At 42.5% G+C, this 20,047-nt stretch overlaps 1 protein-coding gene across 22 annotated transcripts in view; it reads right to left on the reverse strand.

The window, feature by feature from the left end:
• Positions 1-20,047, reverse strand: part of NCOR1 (nuclear receptor corepressor 1) — a 162,507-nt gene that overhangs the window by 12,189 nt on the left and 130,271 nt on the right. For 16 of the 22 annotated variants that reach the window (XM_058283396.2, XM_058283392.2, XM_058283395.2 and 13 more), the window contains 14 exons: positions 19,137-19,305; positions 17,271-17,411; positions 15,617-15,700; positions 14,837-15,093; positions 14,133-14,493; positions 12,243-12,470; positions 8,994-9,200; positions 8,376-8,525; positions 7,935-8,042; positions 5,320-5,485; positions 4,658-5,151; positions 1,977-2,105; positions 1,389-1,546; positions 978-1,201 (listed from right to left, as the gene is read on the reverse strand). In XM_058283396.2, the coding sequence (XP_058139379.1) occupies positions 978-1,201; positions 1,389-1,546; positions 1,977-2,105; positions 4,658-5,151; positions 5,320-5,485; positions 7,935-8,042; positions 8,376-8,525; positions 8,994-9,200; positions 12,243-12,470; positions 14,133-14,493; positions 14,837-15,093; positions 15,617-15,700; positions 17,271-17,411; positions 19,137-19,305 (2,876 nt within the window). The remainder of the gene's footprint in view (positions 1-977; positions 1,202-1,388; positions 1,547-1,976; positions 2,106-4,657; positions 5,152-5,319; positions 5,486-7,934; positions 8,043-8,375; positions 8,526-8,993; positions 9,201-12,242; positions 12,471-14,132; positions 14,494-14,836; positions 15,094-15,616; positions 15,701-17,270; positions 17,412-19,136; positions 19,306-20,047) is intronic. The other 6 variants (XM_058283402.2, XM_058283401.2, XM_058283404.2 and 3 more) reach the window with 1 other exon arrangement.

Below are 20,047 nucleotides of genomic sequence, written 5' to 3' on the forward strand. Positions count from 1 at the left end.
TTTCTTTTTGTTGCATCATCTTGCTGTGTCGGCTCTCTGTGCGGCACCACTCCTTTTGCACGGGGGGACACCCTTACGCGGGGGGCATCCCTGCCTGGGCCGGCACTCCTTGCACACAGCAGCACTGCGTGTGGGCCAGCTCACTACGTGGACCAGGAGGCCCTGGGTTTGAACCCTGAAGCTCCCATGTGTAGGTGGAGGCCCTATCCTTTGGGCCAAATCCGCTTCCCTACCGGGAGGATTTCTTTATACTATTCTTGCTACTACTGAATGTCCTTGAGAACTTGGAGAATAAAGTTGGTTTTCTTTAAAAAGAAGTCATCCAGCTTAATATATTATTCTAAATCCTTTCTACTGGTGGGGGCCCCACATTTCTCTCTCTCATGCTGTGAGTGCTGACTTCCACCATGCTGGTTCGTCCATCCACTGTGTGTCTGCCAACACTGCTGATATGCTCCTATCTTAGTCTTGTTCTCAGCATTTCAATGAATTAATTCCCTTTGTGTTGCTTTACTACATTTTAACATGTGCTAACAGGTAAGAAGGCATGCTCTTTACCAGGCAGCCTGCCACATAAAATGTGCTTCCTGCCCTGATGCCTCATTTAGCCTCATTTCTCATGATTTAATGTCACCTTTTTAAACGTCTGTTGTTCTGGCCCAACAGAGATCACTGAGAGAAATATTTTTATTTCTCAAGTTTCCCTAAACTACTACTGAACTACAGTCTTCATAACTCTCTTTGCAAATCAATAACATAATATGATCAACAAAAAACCATCAACTTGTGAGCATATGTTAAAAACACCTGACATGGATTGCCCAGATAGCATTCTAAGAATGATATGCAGAGGAAAAATCTGCATTTATACTCTACGGCAAACACAGGCTTTTAAATAAACTTTAGGTGTGAGACATGAATCCCCTATCTTGTAGATATACTCAAATTGTCTTAATGGTGGGAAAAAAAGAACATACCTTCCCCTGGATTTGTCCACAAGATTTTCTGGAGAGACCCTTGAGCCTGGTCTCTGATGGTGGACAGACTGAGACTGGGATTCTGGGCTGTAGCGAGTTGAAGTTTTCGTCCTCATAGGTGTGGACACTAAAGCAGATGGTGAGTTTGGGAATGTAGAAGTGGGGGGCTGCTGGGGAGGCTGAGAGGGGACTTGATTTCTAGCAAAATCTTGTGTGATAATTTGCTGTGAATAAGAAAAGAAGGAAGTGGTCAAACTTATTAAATACATGCTACCCCCACCTTAAACCCCCCAAAAAACTGTATAAAAAAACCTCAGTATCTTTATGGTGGCGCTTTCTCTATATTGAAATGTGCCCTCCGCACAGAATAAGGAATCGTTAATGAGCCCGTAAGAGGGACGGCGGACTTACACAGATGTGATCGGCAAGTGTGATCAGACGATGGGTCCTGGGCACCTGCCCCAACGCCTCCGCCTGGGAGGAGGGGGGTGGCTGCTGCTGGGGCGACGGCGACTCCTGCTGTGGTCGGTAGTGATGTAAAGGTCCTTCGTACGGTCGTGGGGGGTCGTCTAACAGAGAGCAGAGAGACCCTCACTCCAGGGATGCCCCTCCTTTCACTCATTATCAAAGTTAAATGCAATTCAGAGGCACATGTTAGAAGGATGGGGAAGTATCTCTAAACATAGAATATATATATCCTAACTTTGAAGAAAAAGTATTTATTAACTGACAGAAGCCAGAGGACTAGTAGAGTACAATAGGAATGCAGAGGTGGCAAACAAAGTAATTATTTTCTATGTCATTAAAATGGAAACAAAAAAGTAAGCAATAACAGTTTACACATAGCTTTTTAATACTGCAGTTTTAAGTGTTTTTTAAATAAAATTACCTTAAAACAAAATAAACAAGGCTATTTCTTATCTCGGTATGGACAGATTAGGAAAAAAATGATAAATGCAAATAAGAAAACACATAGAGTGGTAGCTAAAGGAGACATACTTTCTGCCTGATTTGCCTTCACAGCCTCAGGCTGGTAGGCCTGGAGCTTTTCCGGGGGCGGTGCGGGTGAACTGGCAGGGCTTATGACCTCAATAGCATCGTTAGGTGTCTCATACCGGTGAGAAGATACTTGAAGGAAAGAAAAGAATATTGTTTTAAAACTAATCTTATGAAAAGTTTCAAAAGAACAAGTTCTTCAAACCTAATTGCCTCTTTCCTTTTTTTATTCTACTCAGAAGTGTTCAACGACACGCCAGATTAATGATAAAAATCAATGAGTAGTATCAAAGGAGCAGCCGTGCTTCCTTGGTGTTCCTCATCTCAGCAGGGTTTAGGGTTTTCTGGAATTTTGTAGGTTCTACATCTTTTTAAAAGGCCAGTAATAAACAAATGAGAAAGAATACAGAACAGATTTATGATATTCTCCTGGGAGCTTGAAAAGAAAGCCACCATGAAATACTTGTCAGAAAAGATTAAGCAAATCAGGAGATCTCAACAGTTAACTGATTCCAAAATCAGTTCTGTAGGACAATCAGCTCTTAGAAAAACATTGAGGATACAGAGCTGCTTCATTACCATGATTATTTTAAGGCTATAAAATTAAGTAATAATATATAATGACTTTCTCAAATAACTGGATCACTGCTGACAAAAATGACTCCAAATAATTTTTCACCACTGTGTTAAGTTTTGAGAACAAAGAGATGGTAGAGAAGTCCAAAAAAGGAAACCAAATTCACTGCCTTGACAGAAATGGTGCATGGTAACCAACTGAGGAGGATGCCCAAGTCAGAGAAGGGGCAACTGCGTCGTCATTAGGTCCCTTTATGATGCCCTGCCCAAGGACATGCAAGTCTGCACAGCAGGGCGAAAGGGGGCTCTTCAGGGGGCCTTAGCATTGAGAAGTGGGGGAAGCAGCAGATGTTACCTCCTGCTCAAGAAACCCCTGGCTTTAGATTGTGCCCTGCATCTACATGCACCAAAAAATCTGAGAGCTGTCAGACGTCTGCTGGGTATATAACCTCGGGGGACACAAGTCGAGAAGCTGGGAACAAACTATTGGGCTCCTCTTGTACTCACTGAACAGCCCTGCCCTCCTACCCTGCCCAGGTCATAGAAATTGCAGTTACTCGGGTTCCAGTAAACTCAGGAAAACAGGAAACTGATAAGGGGATGGACCCTATCAGTGGGGAACTAAAATCATTAGCTTCAAAGTAATTTACACGAATTTTCCACTTTTGTATCCACTGTTCCTCACCTTGTTTTTGTACCCAATATCCTAAACCTGCTTAGCAAACCCAGCACACAGCACAAAGTCTGATGCTGCATTGTGTTCACATTGCTCTTGAAGCTTTAGTTTAATTAGGACATGTGCTTCTCCTTCAGGGCAAGGGAGACTCTGAGGGGTCAAACAGAAAGCTCAGATTCAGAGGACCCACCGGGTAAGTGTAAACAGCCAGCGCACACCACCCAAGTTACCCACCCAACAATAAAAAAGATGGCCAAACTCAGGAAAGCGGATGATACCATAAAGAGCTGAGCCTTCTATTCTCAGACCCTCTGAAAGTCCAGAGCATGTTTGGTTTGAGTGGTACACTAAAAAGAAGTGCCAGTCTCGTGGTGGGGAGATCCTGCGCTCCAGCTTTCAATGAAGCCCTGGGCTGGGTCACCATGTGTGGCGACTTCTCTCTTGGAAGGCCTATTCGCCCAGGAAGTACTGGTTTTCCACAGCTAGCAATTTTCTGCATGTATGATAATATCTGTTTGTGGACTGTCCTAATCCCAGGCTAAAAGGAATTCCTTCTTCCACACAGCAGACTACCAAGCTGCGCCCTCTCCCCAGAAACCTCTGCAATGGGGTGGACAGTTACCAAACAAATTACAATTAGGCAAGTGAATACCCGGAGGCAAAAAGAACTGCACGTCGCATTCTGGCACACCAGAGATTGTTTTTCCATTATCTCCAACTACTTAATTTCACTAAAAGGAGAAAATAGAGAAGTGACTAAAAGTATTAGGAAATGATGGTTTAAATATCTGCTGTTCTTTTTGGAATTCTGCACAGAATCTAGGCAGTAGTTTTTTTTTTTAAGTTTTTTTTTTTTTAATCATTTCAATGTAGATTTTTGAATTCTTACAGATTTGTAGGGTAGACTTCTTAGTGATTAGCCAGACTTCATCATACCCACCTTGCAAGAAAGGTGTCATGTAAATGCCAATTACTGCTAACAAGGTAGGCTCACTTTTTAAAAAATCTCCATCTTAAATATAGGATAATGGGAGGTTTTGGGGTATGGGCTGGATACGGCACCATGTCTTTAGAAAAGGTGTCCTGAAAAATTAGGCCTCAGAGCACAGAGCTTAATGATACTTCTACCACCTTTTAGATGCTGAAAATATTCATAAACTCTGGCTATTTACTTTCTGATGTTAATTCTCTAAAAGGTAAAGTTTTTGCATAGAAAAATATGCTGACAGTTCTATACTTAGGAAACTCTAATATTTCAATAATCATAAAAAATAGGAAAGACATTTTTGTACTGATAACCCACAAAACCTTTTCTATTACACCAACGACCAAGCATTTGGATGATTTTATGTGATAGAGTTCTGCTTTATCTAGAAAATAAAGTAGTTCTTTACTCAGATATCAATTGTGAAACTCGGATGGAGATACATACAGCTACTAGAAGAGTCTGAGCTCTGCGAGCCACGTTCCCTCGCATCCTTGTCCGAGGCAATCTGCCGGGTGATGATCACGTCTATGAAGTTAGCTGCTGTAATGGTAGTCTTCCCTCGGGTCCTTAGCTCTTCCTCATATCTGGATTTTGGAGGAGGCCCTTTATCTTTCCCAGCCTCCGAATAAACTACTGAAGAGTGGGGCTGGGGCTTGCCACTTGGAAAGGCTGAGGAAGTGTACAGACACTGAACAGACCTCTTCTCCGCCTCCAGGCTTTTCTGCTCTAGCTGCTGCTGTTCACTAACTGTCGCTGACCTGCTTCTCAAATTGTCTTCTACCCTGGCAGCTTCGTGCTTACTCTCTTTCGCTCTGGACACATCCATCTGGGGTGCGGAAGCTGCAGCATCCACAAGAGCAGCCAAGGCATGGGCGGCGGTGTTGTAGCGGGGAGCAGGCAGGCCTTGGCTGATTGAGGGGCCCCCAGCAGGTAATGGCCTGTGAATAAAATCAAATCGCAACTCTGTGATGGGGAGACCATTTACTGGTGGGTGTGGTGGGGACATGGGAGGATAAACTGCAAAGAGAGAGGCCAACAGAATAAAAATCATGACCATGCTTCAACTACTGCTGTCAGGAATTTTAAAATGTATGTAAGAGACTCACATGATTCGCAGCTGAGCAGTTGGATCCAAAGGTGTGATTACGCTGGTTCCATTGGTTCCCTGGAAAACACTAGGTCTCTGCTGCAAGACGGTCTCCTGAGTCCTGGCTGAAGGGGAAGGGGAACGAACATATCCATGACTACCAGGTCTGACGGGTTGTTCTGAGCCTGCATGGGCCAAAAAAAAAAAAAAAAAAAAAAGAGAGAGAGAAAAGAATAAATACAAGCCATAAGGAAGAAACCTGGAATAAAAAGCAGCAGCATTCATGAATCATTAATTTCCTATTACTAACAGGAAAAAGGAAAATAAGATAAGACACTTTGATATCCCACTTTCTGGCCTAAGAAATGTGTACTATAAGAGTTTCTCAATAAAGAGGCATTAAAACCACACTAACAACTTGGAACAAAAAACATCAGCCGTTATGTCATTTTTGTGACAAGTTTCTATCTTGATTCCAGAGAGAAACAAAAACAGCACTGACAAGTAAGAATACAAATCAGAAAAGTTCATCTCTCAGATTTGTCCTCAAACTCTGGTGTGTCTGTGAATTCAAAATGAATTCCTAAGTATCAAAATGAACTTACACCACTCCTACACTGGGATCTGAGGTTGCCTTCTTCAGCCACAGCTCTTCTGGCTCCACTTCCTTTACTGTCCTTCACAGGTAACTGCGTCACTCAACAGCTCTCTCCTGACATGAACTCTTTCACGCTACCCTTCCAAGAAGCTTACTGGCTCCAATAACTAAACTGCTTCGATGCTCAAGATATTTGTTCATTTAACCTCAGCTTTCCCACAAAAAACCACTATAACAACTGGACTCGCAAGAGTCTGACTTCTCAGGTTCCCTCTCCTACCACATTCCTTCCCATCTCCTTTGGCTCCATGCCCTCCTTCTGACTTTCTTGACCCTCGTGAACCAGCAGTATTAGCAACCACCCCCAGTATCACAGCCACTACCACGCAGGCCAGCCTTTTCAGCAGCTTTCTCCCTTCTGACCATCAGTCAGCTTGTGTGAGTACTTCTATAAGATACATTCCTAAAAGTGGTACTTGCTGGGTCAAAAAGCATTTCAAATTTTTATGTGTCTAAAAAGGCTCACTTATTTATGCTGCCATTAACATTGGGTGAGAGTCAATGTTTCAGAAACTTCAACACAGGATATCTACCTTCTTAAATGTCTCATGGAAAAAAATTGAATTTTGTTGTCTTAACCCTGTATTTTGTTCATTAGTGGGATCATAGCCTTTTAAAAATAGAGCTCCTGCCCCAAATTTTCTATCATTTGCATTGTGCTTCTTTCATTTAAATCAATTTCTGTGATTTCATATACTCACCATAATGGTGCTACTTGCAATTCATTAAAGCATTTCCTCTGGTCAGCTTCTTACTCATTTTTATTATAGGTATTGGGTAACTGAACATCTAAATGTCGTCAGGCTTTGCAGTGACTGGACTGTTCTAGATAAAGCCTCAGCACTGATTACTGGGTCGAGCATAAACAGTTGTGGGGTTCCTTCTGTACGTTACAGCCAAACTGATTTCAAAGGATCTGTCCCCTATGACTGTAGGCTAGATGGCCTCCCCCGCACTGTGCCCCTGGGCTCTGGCTCTGACCGTGTCTCTGGTTCCTTTTTCTTATGCTTGTAAAATCCCTCCTGGTAACATCTAAAGACTGACCTACTCCTCTTGGCATATTCTTTCCCCTTGATGATCTCATTCAAGCCAGTTCCACCTCTTATGGGTGATGCCTAAGTCAAATCTCCAAACTCCTGTCTTCTCTCCTGAGTGCCTCTGTACATCTGACATGACAACTGGCTTGGTTTAACTGAAAGGCACAGAATATAAACAGGCTAGGATACCCACGGGTAAGAAGAGACGATGCAAAGACACAACAGATGAAGAGTGTGGCCAAATAAAGGTCATCTCTTTGTTTTCACGAATCCTGCTTGATCCTAAGTGCATACTGCTCCTGCGTCTCCCCTCCCCCTTACATCTAGTTACTGTTTCCACCTTAGCAATAGTCTTCTCAGCAGTTCCTCTCTGGCCACTCCTAGCATCAACATATTCAGGCTGCCCCAGCACTCATCCAGGCAACTGCCCCAGTCTTGCTGTCCTCCTGGCACCATATGGGCCGTCGTTAAGCTCTAACGGTCTCAGGACACTCTTGTGTAAGTTTCTTCTGGTCATGGCACCTGCCCACGGAGCAGAACAGGAGCAGCTTCCTTGTCAGGCAGGCTGTCACATGACCTTCTAGCCCTTACCCCAGCTCAACACCAACACGCCTTCAGATCTAGGGGTCTCTGCTGTGGTGCGCCTAGTACCTTCAGGCCCAAGTGGAGCCAGCTCCTTGGGCCAAATCAAAATGACTCCTTTGGCAGGAAGAAGTCATTTTCCCATAAAAAATTCACCTCTCCAACATCTCACCTTTGGAACGCTTTTATCTGTAGTTCCCTTAAGGTGCTGACTCCACTCCTAGACCGTAAGTCGCTGAGGTTGAAATCTATGCTGGATTCACCTTTGCATCCCCCACAGACTAAGCATGATGCCCCATCCCATGAGATTGCCAAGAAATGCCTGCAGATGAAGCAGGACGATTCTTTCTTCCTCACCTGGCCGAAGGTAGAGGTCTGAGGAAACCGCGGCAATCCGCTCCCGCTCCTTCTCCCGCTCCCTCTCCCTTTCGGCACTTGCAGCCGCTGCAAGATGTGCTGGGTGTCCTGCAAAACACACATATCTGCAACCTGAAGACAAACACAGCAGTCTACCAGGGATGTCAAACGGCTTTTAAGTTCTCAAGTGATTGACAATGTTTCACAAAGCTCCAAATCTGGGATGTATGAAATTTGTTTTATTCCAAGTCTTGGATGCCAAATGGAGCTGAACACAAGCTTTTAGGACATCCCTAGGGAATCAGGTGGCACACAGGAACTATTAATAAATGTGGAGTGAAAACAGCACCAAGTGGGAATAGGCATTAGGGAAAACACTGCCTGAAATACCTTAGAAGAGCACGGTAGTCATACCAGAGAGGCCTGTGGCTACAGTCTTACCTGGAGACATGGAAGCAGAGTTGTAAGGCCTGGGGGGGAACGTAATCTGGGTACCAGGGATATAAGTGATTCTGTCCATGGGAGGCGTGCTCGTCCCCCCTGGATGAGGCACTAAAATTGCTGGAGGCATGTTAGTCAGGTCAATGATTCCTGCCCAAAAGACAGACAATTAGGTTAGTTATGCAAGTGTCATTCTAAAGGTACAGAATGATTCTGTGGCTTTTTATCTACCTCTGTAACCCAGTGATAAGGTGCACACAGTCTAAATAAAAAGATTATGATCATCCTTACTTTCCTTCTAAGGCCTTTTTTAAATTTTAAGAAGATGATTAATACTGTGCGCCATCCTTATAACCTAAGCGCACAGACAGATTAAAGATAGCAAGCCAGCAGAAACAGTGATTTCAAATACCTAGTGCACTGTGCTTTGGCTTAATTATGTCAGTGTTTATGAAAACATCTGTCTGGATACTTCGCTGTGTTTGCCTTCAAGGCTGCAGGTTGTGGAGAGAAGGAAATGGCCTTTTCTTTCTTTCTATTAGTCATTCAACAAATATTTACCAAATACCCAGGAAACACATGACACAATCTACGGAATCTGAACTATAAAGATCATACCTCTTGTTGTTGGGTAGGGGAGGCCCAGCTGCTGCTCTCTTGGGGAAAGTCCTCTGGCTACATCTGGGCGCAAGTTCACTTGCATCTGCTGTGAGGTAATATAATCATTGAGGATTGTCTGTCTGGTGTTCTCCATTGCATAAAGCTGATACTGACTTGGGTAGCCTGGAGTTGGTGAAAGCTGTCTCTGAAACAGGTAAGCAGCCGCTGATTGAGAGAATGAGATAAAGGCATTTAGTTTTAGTCCCAGGTAAAATTCATTTGCTAAAAATCACGCACTGAAAAGACAGGAAGAAAACGTGCTGAGCTAATATGCACATGCAACTTTTATTTGGTGCACTAAGGGGATTAAGGGGAATTAGATCTTGATGGATCAACAATATGAATTTATAAATTCTAATGTCTGAGATATAATGGAAAAGGGAAGGAGAAATAGTTATTAACCTTTCTACCAGTAAAACATTAGCTAAAAAATTCTCAAGTAGTTTCACTTTCAAACTTTCCTGTGTATCCTCATTACATTTTTACCTGAAACTTTCAAGAGCAGTTTTGGGGAATAAAAATGTTATTGTGGTACTGATGATGCAATACAACCAAGCAGAAGTAAATCTGAAAATACTTTGGACACATAATAACTTTACTTTCCTGGGGGTAAAAATGATAAGTCTACAAGCATTTAATTAATTAGTGATGTCTTTAGAGCAGAAACGGGCAAACTTCAATAAAGGGCTGGATGGTAAATATTTAGGCTGTGTGGGCCCTATAGTCTCCCTTGCAGCTCTGCCACTGTCATTGTCATACAAAGCAGCCACAGACAATCCATAACAAACGGACGAGGCTATGTTCTAATAAAACTTTATTTATAAAAACAGGCAACAGCAGGATTGGGCCCATGGGCTGTAGTTTGCCACACAAGGTGCTGGGAAGGAGAAGGTATGACATAAAGTAGAAGTTAACGTACCAATCCTCAAAGCATCTAAATTCAAGCTCAGAGTAAAAAATGACAAGAAATCAAAGTGCTACAAAATAAAGGGCTATAATAAATACCAAATAGAAATTATAAGTGTTCAATTTTGTCTGAGAACTTGAATGTTCTGCCTCAAAAAGCAAATGGCACATTTTCTGGAATGTTTTCTTGCCCCCTCACCTAGAACCCCTGTCTAGGACTCTAAAAACTCTTGTCAGTTGACGGGTTATCTCTGCCTCCGTTCTAGGAGTTAATACCCTAAGAACTCGTATCATTTAGGACCCTCTGAATATTTATTTTTTTCAAGTGAAAAATAATTTGACTGCACCGACATTGCTTTAAAAATACATATATTTTTCTACAGCTACCTTGATACAATGAAATGTAAATTATCTGGGAAGCAGAGTTGGCTCTATGGATAGAGCCTACCACATGGGAGGTCCGCGGTTCAAACCCAGGACCTCCTTGACCCATGTGGAGCTGGCCCACACGTAGTGCTGATGCACACAAGGAGTGCCCAGCCACGCAGAGCCCCACATGCAAGGAGTGAGCCCAGTGCGAAGGAAAGTGCAGCCTGCCCAGGAGTGCCACCGCACACATGGAGAGCTGACGCAGCAAGATGATGCAACAAAAAGGGACACAGATTTCCATGCCGCTGACAAGAATAGAAGTGGGCACAAAAGAACACACAGTGAGTGGACACCGAGAGCAGACAACTTGGGGGAGGGGGGGGAAGGGAGAGAAATAAATACAAAATAAATAAACCTTTAAAAAAAAGAAACGTAAATTATCCCTTAGATATCTTAGCTTTTTAATTTGGCAAACTGGGGATTAAAACGTTTTCCTAAGGACCAAGGTGAGATGCAAGTGTTTTATGTCCCAAGTGTAACTTGAAGCATGTGCAAGCAAGCAGCAGAGCTCAGGAAGAGGTACGAGCAGAAAGTATATACGCTTGCCTGAGGGTTAGGCCTGCGGTGGCAGAAAGAGTGAGGGCTGGGCCTTGGCCAGTACAAGACAGGGCTGGCGCAGCAGGAGCATCACAGCGACGCAGTGAGACTTCCCTGGGGGCCGACAGCGGCCACTCCCTTGGAGCCTGGGGGATGCGGCACCACTATGCCTCGTGTGGACTGCTCTCTAGCAAACCTGCACACTCGGTTCCTGCCAGAATGATGTTGACCAACAGCCAGCGGTGTTTGTTTAAAACTGTTCTTTTCCAGCTGTACTTGTTACTGTAATTTATTAAATAACTTAATAAAATCATCTGTGAACCAATGAAAGAATAAAAAGAAGGAAGCAAAGAGGGAAGCAGATGTGGCTCAAGGAGCTGGGCTCCCACCTACTACATGGGAGGTCCCGAGTTTGGTTTCCAGTACCTCTTAAAGATGGCAAGCAAGACAGAGAACTCACGCAATGGGCTGGCGTGGAGAGCTGATACACGAGATGACAAGGTGAGATGACGCAGCCAAGAGACAGAGAGAAAACACAATGAAGAGACACAACAGCAACAACGAAACAGGAAGTGGATGTGGCTCAAGCGATTGGGCACCTCTCTCCCACATGGGAGGCCCTGGGTTCAGTTTCCAGGTACCTCCTTAAAAAAAAGAAAAAAAGAAGACAAGCAGACGGCTAGTATAAACAATGGGGAGGGGGGAGGAGGAAGGGAGGGAGAAAGAAATTTTTAAAAATTAAAAAAAAAAAAAAAGAGTATAAACAGTTGATTCTCTGAAAACTAAGTTGATTGCTTTGGAAGACTCAACAGAGAAGTTGAATTAGGTGTGGATTAGATAATTTGAAAAGACTGGCAAGAAATCCAGAAGGATACTTTGTTTAGATTACTTTAAAGTACCTTTCAATTCTAGCTTCGCTTTACAAACCAAACCTGGTTAAGGCCTTCAAAGAATAGTTTATGTAAGAAAGGTAATGGCGAAGTTTAATTAGCAGCTCTATATCCGGGGAGAAGGCTTTGGCTTCAGTTGTCAGAACAGAATGCTGGCAGATTAATGTTTCAGTTGTAAATGAAAATGCTTAAGGGATGCCTACATCATATTTAAATAACTCTTCCCATTAACTGACTTTTTAAATCCACTCAACCAATTACCATGAGATAAGCATATACATATGACTTCTAGGTTTTTAGGGCTGCTGGTAACATGGAGTATTCACTGACCTGTAAACTAATGCTATGTGCAATTTCCCGGATACTGTACTTCAGTGGAAAGCTTAGCAAGCCATCCAGGCACATTACTTCTTTGCCATAAACTGTCCCTCAGCACTGTGCTTACCAGGGTCCAGAGCCCTGTGGAACTGCATGGCAGGGTCCAGGTGGGTGGGGAGATGGCTCCGGTATACCTCTCCTGCAGCACTGCCCCGAGGATGGGGGTCAAAAGGGCTGTGGCTCACTACAGGATCCACCCCAGGAACCGGAGACTTGGCTGGAATACTGTCCCTCTGGGTAGGGGTCAGAGTTGACTTTCTTTCATGATTGGTAGACTTGCCAGAAGAAATCGTACCTGGAGAAAAGAACAGACTTGCTAAGTATAGTACTATTTATCCATTTCTCAATCATTCGGATCCTACATTCATATAATATTTTGTTCTTCTCTTTCCACTAAACATTTAACATTCAATCTTGCAAAATATGCAAAGGTGAAGAACTGGTAGAACGTTTTGAGATTTGGAGAAGACAACAACCTTTTGGGTCGTATCACCAGTATTTTATCTACTTTACATTAAATTAAGAGTAAAAATATCATTCAACACACTTCTTAAAATCCCATTTTGATGTTGGTTTCTGTAACATTCTAAATTCTTTCAGTTCCATATGTGGCAAATTGTGGTTTTCTCTCTTTGCCTGCATTCTGCAACCTCTGTGCTGCCCATCTATCACTAAGCAACACTGACTTTATCCTTTGTCCGTGTTTTCCTCTGTATTTTCACAATGACTTGCTCGTTACCTCACCAACATCGATCTTCTCACTATTCCAGCCTCTCCTTTGCTAAACGGTGCTACTCAGGGTTGGTACATTGTCTAACCAGTGCCTCTCATATCCAAACCCTTAATACTATTAATATATTTTAAAATTGTGGTGAAGTACACATAACAAAATTGACCATTCTTCCCATTTTAAAGTACAAAGGTCAGTGGTACTCAGCACATTGACAAGGTTGTGCAACCATCATTACCACCTAATTCTTAACATTGTGATAAGATCAACTTTGCCACAACCCTACAAACCTGCCTGTCTAAACTAAGATGGTGTGCTGGTTTAATATAGCTCCTTCCAAGCCCCAACCTGCTTAGCTGTGGCTGCCCTTCCCTTATGCAGGGCAGTTCTTCAAAAACTGGAGCCAAACGCCTTTATTCATCACCCCATCCATAACCTTTTTTCCTTCCTCTGCCCTACTCCTCTCCCATCCCCTGAAGAACTCTTCACCTTTACAACCCAAGAAGTGTCCAGCCCAGGACCTTGCACATGGCAAGCCCTCAGGAAATATATACTGTAATAAAAGTTAACATGGTAAGTGGCCACAGCTAGAGGGACCTCAGATCATTTCAGGGGCCACCAGGTAAAAGCAATGTCTTCCCTTAACTGATGCAGCTGCCAACAGCATAAACCCCAGTGAAACGTGGGGCTGTGTGGGTAACGACAACAGTGACAAGGGTAACGAGTCCTGAGTCCTTATGTGTACTGGGCACTAGTCTAGTTCTTCCAACAAAGACCTCAGTTTGTCTTCACACCACACGAGACCATAAACTGCATCCCATTTTATGAATGAGGACACTGAGGCAAGGAAAAGTTAAGGAACTTGTCCAAATTCATGCTGGAAGTGGAAGAATCTTAATTTGAGCTTCAGCAGTCTAGCTCCATAGCAGAAATTCCAACCACCACACCGCCACCAAAGAACAACTGTCAAACTGAATTCTAGAAAACCTAACATGGTTAACATAAAAATATTCAAAGAATCCACTTATTCTAGAGCATTTCTGGACTCCACTGGTTTAAATATTACATATTTTACCTAAAACCATGCCTCTTCTTAATCTGACAGCCTCCCATGGCCCTAGCAGAAAGCACAGCCTACAGATCTTGTGATGATTTAAAGCTAACAATTTGGCATTTACTACTTGGCATGTTTTTATTGAAAATGTGCCCTAGAAATGATGAGCATACCATCAGCAGTTCTGTTCATCATGGGCGAGCCTCTGGACATGGTGTTCTGATAGCTCACGGGGGTGCGCCGGGCACTGGGGTCCTCATACACCCCTGGGCTCAGCTGGGCTTTGGGAGCCTCATGCAGTGCTGATCTGAGGACGGATGGGCCCGAGCTCACCACCGATGTGTGCCGGGGACGCAGCGGCTCGCCTGCCTTCACGTCTTCATACTTGCTCCGTTCTACCACTTTTATGTTCTCTGGCACGATTTCCAGCGGGGGCATTCCACGGGGTAGTTTGCTAGGCCCCGTGATTAGGGATTTGACATTGTGTTTGATGGCGGATTGACCTGAGTTGCTGTCAAACTTTATTGGTGTACCCTAAAGGGAAAGAGGCAAACATTGCAGGGTAACTCATGTCATCTGGATATTTTTCTATCTCAGGCTCTGTTTGGCTCATGAGGTTAGGGTTCGATGGAGTAATCTTTATTATCTGTGTGGTTGTCTCAATAACAAATCCATTAATCCTGGGCTGCGTATTTTCCCATATTATATATTCCATGCTACAGACACAACAAAAACTCATGAGAGTATATAAAACTTACATTTACTTTCACGATACCTGATATCATAGGAAGCATGTATAAATATTAAATCACATTATAAAAACATTACATAAACAGCACAGTGTGAGGTGGAATGGAAAGGCCTGTGATCTGGTTACCTGGGAGATGGAGCCCTCAATTATGGGCCTTGTGCCCTGGACCACTTCTGGAGTTTTCCGGCTTTCCTGAGTTAAGATGTCTTGCCGTGGAATCTCATGGATGGAGCGACCCATTTCTTTGATGGTGGTAATGCCGTCGTACGGTTTTCCTTTGGTAATGGCACCTTCAAAGGCTCGTATGGGAGGACTCTCCCTTTTGATCTGTTTGGGATATTTGAGGCCATCCTCGAAGCTTTCAGTTGTTGCTCTTGGGGTGCCTTCATATTAATTTGAGAAGGTTTTATTAAAATAATGCCTTATATTCCTGCAGTTATCAATCAACCTTCCATTTACAGTAGGTCCTCACATAAGTATTCCTCAGCCATTATAGTCACAGGAGGCTTTTACAAATGAAGATATCTATTCTAAGGCGAGGCAACTGTCACTTCCAAATAAGCTATGGAGCTCAGAGACAAAAAGTTGTAACGTTTTACTGTGTAAGTGAGGAAAAATTTGAAAAGGTTAATTAACTGCCCATTAATGTCAAACTACTCCACCAGTAAGGCGATAAGGCATAAAAGGTCAAAAGATTTTGACTAGCCTTTGACTGATTCTAGGACATATCTTTTTTCTCACATCTCTCCGCATGACCTAAATATAAATATGAAGAAACATCTTGCAAACCCAAAATGAAAGAAATTCTTCAAAATAAGTGGTTTGTACTTCAAACTTTCAAATTCAAGTAAGATAAAGGAAAAATACAACTAAAAAAAAAAAAAGCCAGAAGAGCAGAAAGTTTACCCTGCATTATGGAACCCGACAGCACAGTCCTTTCTTTGAGGTCAGAATGAGGGCTTCCCCTGGGTAATGCTCGGCATATCAGCCCTTTCGAAACAAGAAAGCAATTCAAGGATTAAACACAGTGCAGATGGTGAGCCACATATACTTAATACCGTCCTTAGAGTCTGTATGTGTGTGTACTGGGAATTGAACCCAAGACCTTGTACATGGAAAGCAGGCTCTCAACTACTGAATGACATCCACTCCCCAAGTATATTTTTGATGTAAGCTCTGTGGAAAAAGGATATCGTTTTAAGTTTGTGAAATCTTCAGAAGAATATCATAGAAAAAAATTTGCAAGTATACAACATAACATTAAATGCTTCTTTTAAAACATTTTCTTGAAAAGAAAACGTCTGTGAAAGGCATCTATTATATATAGGTCAAAAAGGAAAGAAAGACACTTTTAAAGGTAAACCTAAAAATCACAATGCTTTTTTGATCAAAGGGAGAGAAGATAAATCATTGGTTAAATTTGAAATATACTAATAAGATGTGGAAAATATAAAATATAGAAAAGGCAAAAATTGGAAAAATACATTCATTAAACATGTAAATAAAAAAGGAAAGAATTACAAATAACCTCACAAGAGGTTGTATTGTAAAGCCCGTAAATTTGAACCAAGACTTGAAAATAACTATACACATTTACCTGAAAGTAAAGAGAAGTAAAAATTTTTTTTTCTTGAACAGAAAGAAAATCCAACTCTTAGAATATTACATAGGACATCTAAGTTTCAGGAGCCTTTGCCCTGCTTTTAATATTTCACTGAGATTAAAATTAAACAGCTGGAACAGGTCAAGATTTAAGGAAAGTGAGTCATTAACAAAACAAAACAACGGCTCCCATTCCTTTTGTACCTTACCTGGCCCTACAGTGCTTACTGCTCTCTCAGCACCAGGCCAAACACCTTAGGGACGGACTCTGTCTATTACAGCCGGCAAGGAAGGTAAGCCCTTCATCAAGGATGATACAGGCACAGAGAATTTTGCCAGGAAAGGGTGAAGATAGAAGTCAAATAGGTGTGCCTCTGCTCTTTTCATTACACTACCTTATTTTCCTTATCAAGAAAAAAGGGTTTTATTATTCATTTTTAAACTTACTTGACTCAAAGCAGGCCTAATCTACAAACCACGTGAGCTATCAAATATGAACATTCCAGGGGAGCAGATGTGGCTGAGGCAGGTCAGTGCCTGCCTCCCACACTGGAGGTCCCGGGTTCGATTCCCGGTGCCTCTTAAAGAAAAAACAGACTGTGAGCAAAGCAAACCAACCAACCAACAACCAACCAAACAAACAAACAGAACAATGAGCAAACAAAGCAAAATCAACGAGCAAACAGATGAGGGAGCCATTGTGGGAGGGGTAGATACTTAAGGAAAAAAAAAAAAAGAACATTGCAACAGTCACCTATGACATGACCAAATATGTTTCATTTTTACTTTTCTCCACTGCTAGGTACCACTTGCTTTATATTTAAACAAATATAAATTAAAAATTTTATTACATGAATTTCAGGTAGAAATGGCATAAGAGGTGAATGCAAGTTAATTCAACAATGCCAGCTTACTATACAAAAATTATCCGAGTAGTGTTCTAGAAACAACACTTTACCTTCCAAAGGTGCTGATACAGGAGACTCCCTCAGAGACATCCCTTGCTTTATATTTCCTTCTACTGATTCATAGCTTCTTTTTAAACTGATTTCATGAGCTGTTCTTGGACTCCTAGTCCCTTCTCGGGCATTCTTAATATCTGCAGAAGGTGGAAACAAGAAGTGCTCAGACACAGCCCAAGGCCTAAAATGCACAATAAATAAGTTAACTTAATTTCATAGTCTATTTCACAAAAATATTAACATAAAAGAAACTTGCCTTAGCCTACAATGTACATCTATGTACATGATATTCACAGAAGTATCTTCATTCATTCAAATACACTCATAAGACCTGCAGGCTAGGCTAGCAAATGTGAAGTTCCTTTCCTCAGGGAACTTACCCATTAGTGGGGAACACAGGTGATTTAAAAGGCAGTCACCACACAGGATATTAAGTTTTATGAAAGGAGAAGCATGGCATGCTGGGGGAATGCTGGCAGGGAAACCTAGCCCCTAAAGGTTTAGATAAGGCTACCTAAAAGAGGCCCTGTTTAAGCTGAGACCTGAAGGATAAAGAAGAGTTGCTTAAGTCAAAAGTAAAGCAAAGAAAAAGAGGTAGAGCCTGGGGGAACAGTGGGCACAAAGATCCCACAGCAAAACAGAGCCTGGTACACTGGAAGAACTGAAGCTCAGGAAGTGCTCAGTGGGTAGAGGGGAGGCGGGAGGAAGAGCAGAGGGTGGGTAAAGGCAGGGGCTGAGGGGGAAGAGTGGGGAGGGAAGAAGCTGGAGAGAGAAGCCAGAAGCGGATCAGGGAGAAGCGGCTGAACCAAGGCGGGGGGCTTGCAGTCATTTTAAGAGGCAGGAGAGTGAAGATGGGTGTGACTGAAGGTGGGGAGATGGGTTAGTTATGGTTACAGACAGAGCGCAGTTACAGAGCTATCCAGATGAAGTTGATGGTGGCAGAGGGGAATATAGAAAAATGGGTGGATTCCAGAGGCCGAACACAACAGAAACCACTGGGTGACCTGCTGGATGTGGAGAGAGGAGCCAGAGATGACATCAAGTTTTCTGGCTTGTGCAATGTATGTTGTTTCACCCCAGAAACAAAATGTAAATAACTAACTTTTTGGCTTGCCTAAGGAAAGCTTTTCATTTACATACTGATTTGCTTGTAAAATTCAAAATTTAACAGAAATGTTGAAACAAGAAGGGAAGAAGGAAAAACCTGCCATGTATTCTGCATCAGGCATTGTGTTTGCATGATTTCATTATATTAGAATAGAAAGATAAAATGTGGATAATGAATGTTCCAGCATCACAAAGATAAGGTTTGCTGCAAATGGGATCTCAAATTGAGTCTCTTGGGTAATAATTATACTATATCCGAGTCATTCTTACAAAATAATGTAACTGGGAAATATAACTTAAGAATACAACTAAAGAAAAAGTTTACATAGATGTAAATATTGAAGTAGTTTTATTTAAGGAGAATTGAAATCTAATACTCTTCCAAAAATTATGAGAATTTTATAACTCCTTAATTTTTAATTCATAAAATATGAAGTCCTTTGCAATAAAAGCAACTCAGTTAAACAAAGATTCCTTTTCTAGGCTACACTGACTGAGCAGAGTTGACTGGTCACCACTTGCCAGGACCCTTACTATGGGCTCCAAGATGCACTAACCACTTTTCATTGACTGCCAGTTATTTTTTCCAAAAAGTTTCGTGAGGTAGGTACTAGTATTAATCCCATTTTACAGAAAGGAAACTTGAGCTCAGGGAAGGTAAAATGATTTCCCCATAGGAAGAATGTGGGGTAGCCAGGGACTGTTTTTAGTTACAAAACATGATGTTGGCTTCAGTGCACCTGTGCAATACTTACTATCATACGATAAGATGTGTCCACTTTTGCCTTCATAAATAACATGGCCTTTGGATGCAGCTTCCTCTCTGCCCTTCTCAGGACTGCTCTCTTCAATAGGCATTCTAGAAATGGATCCCTTCACCAAAGCCTCAGTTGGTATGCCAGCCTGGGACAAAGCCGGGGTGCCCTGCCATCAAATCAAACACGAGCACCAGAAGAGTCACTCAAGTTTAAAGGAAAACACAAGACACTCAGAGAATTTTACCTACCACACTGAGTGTCAGGTCAGCACATTATCTTCAGAGATGTAAGACCAAGAACCCTGCAACATAAGACTTCTTAAAATGATGATGGGTATATTAGTTTGATCAGCTTTGCTGCACCTTGAATCTTTTAGGACCCTCCACTCTCAGAAAAGAAGTTTGCTGTCAGGCCTAAAATCATGCAAGTATAATAAAGCTTCTACCAATTTTCTAAAAAAGATAAGATGTTCTCATATGGTGATGAGAAGGAAAAATAACATTCAGTGATCAAACGGTCTGCAGCATTAGGCCTTTGATCATCAGACAGGAAGGAAAACTCAGATGTCTCCCTTTTGTGAAACTGGCTCAGTTTATGGCACGCCATCGGGTTTTTCACCAACATTAGCCCTCTTCTGGGCTGCCAAGGCCATGGTTCTTTTCACCCTCCTTTTAAGCAGTGAGCCCTTCACCTGACTTACTATTAGAACATTTGGTACAGGTAACTCCTTGGGCTGAAACAGGAGTGGGAGTCCAGACCTAGCCTGCCACACACTTGGAGTCTGCAGCACACCCTGAGGACCCCGGAAACCCCAGTGAGTACCCTCTGAAACCACATGCTCACAGCAGGAAGAGTGACGGCAGCAAGATACCAACTCATCCAGTTGCTGAAGGAGCTTGGGGGTGAAC

The sequence above is a fragment of the Dasypus novemcinctus genome, chromosome 21, assembly GCF_030445035.2.
Source record: "Dasypus novemcinctus isolate mDasNov1 chromosome 21, mDasNov1.1.hap2, whole genome shotgun sequence".
NCBI classification, from domain to species: Eukaryota; Metazoa; Chordata; class Mammalia; order Cingulata; family Dasypodidae; genus Dasypus; species Dasypus novemcinctus.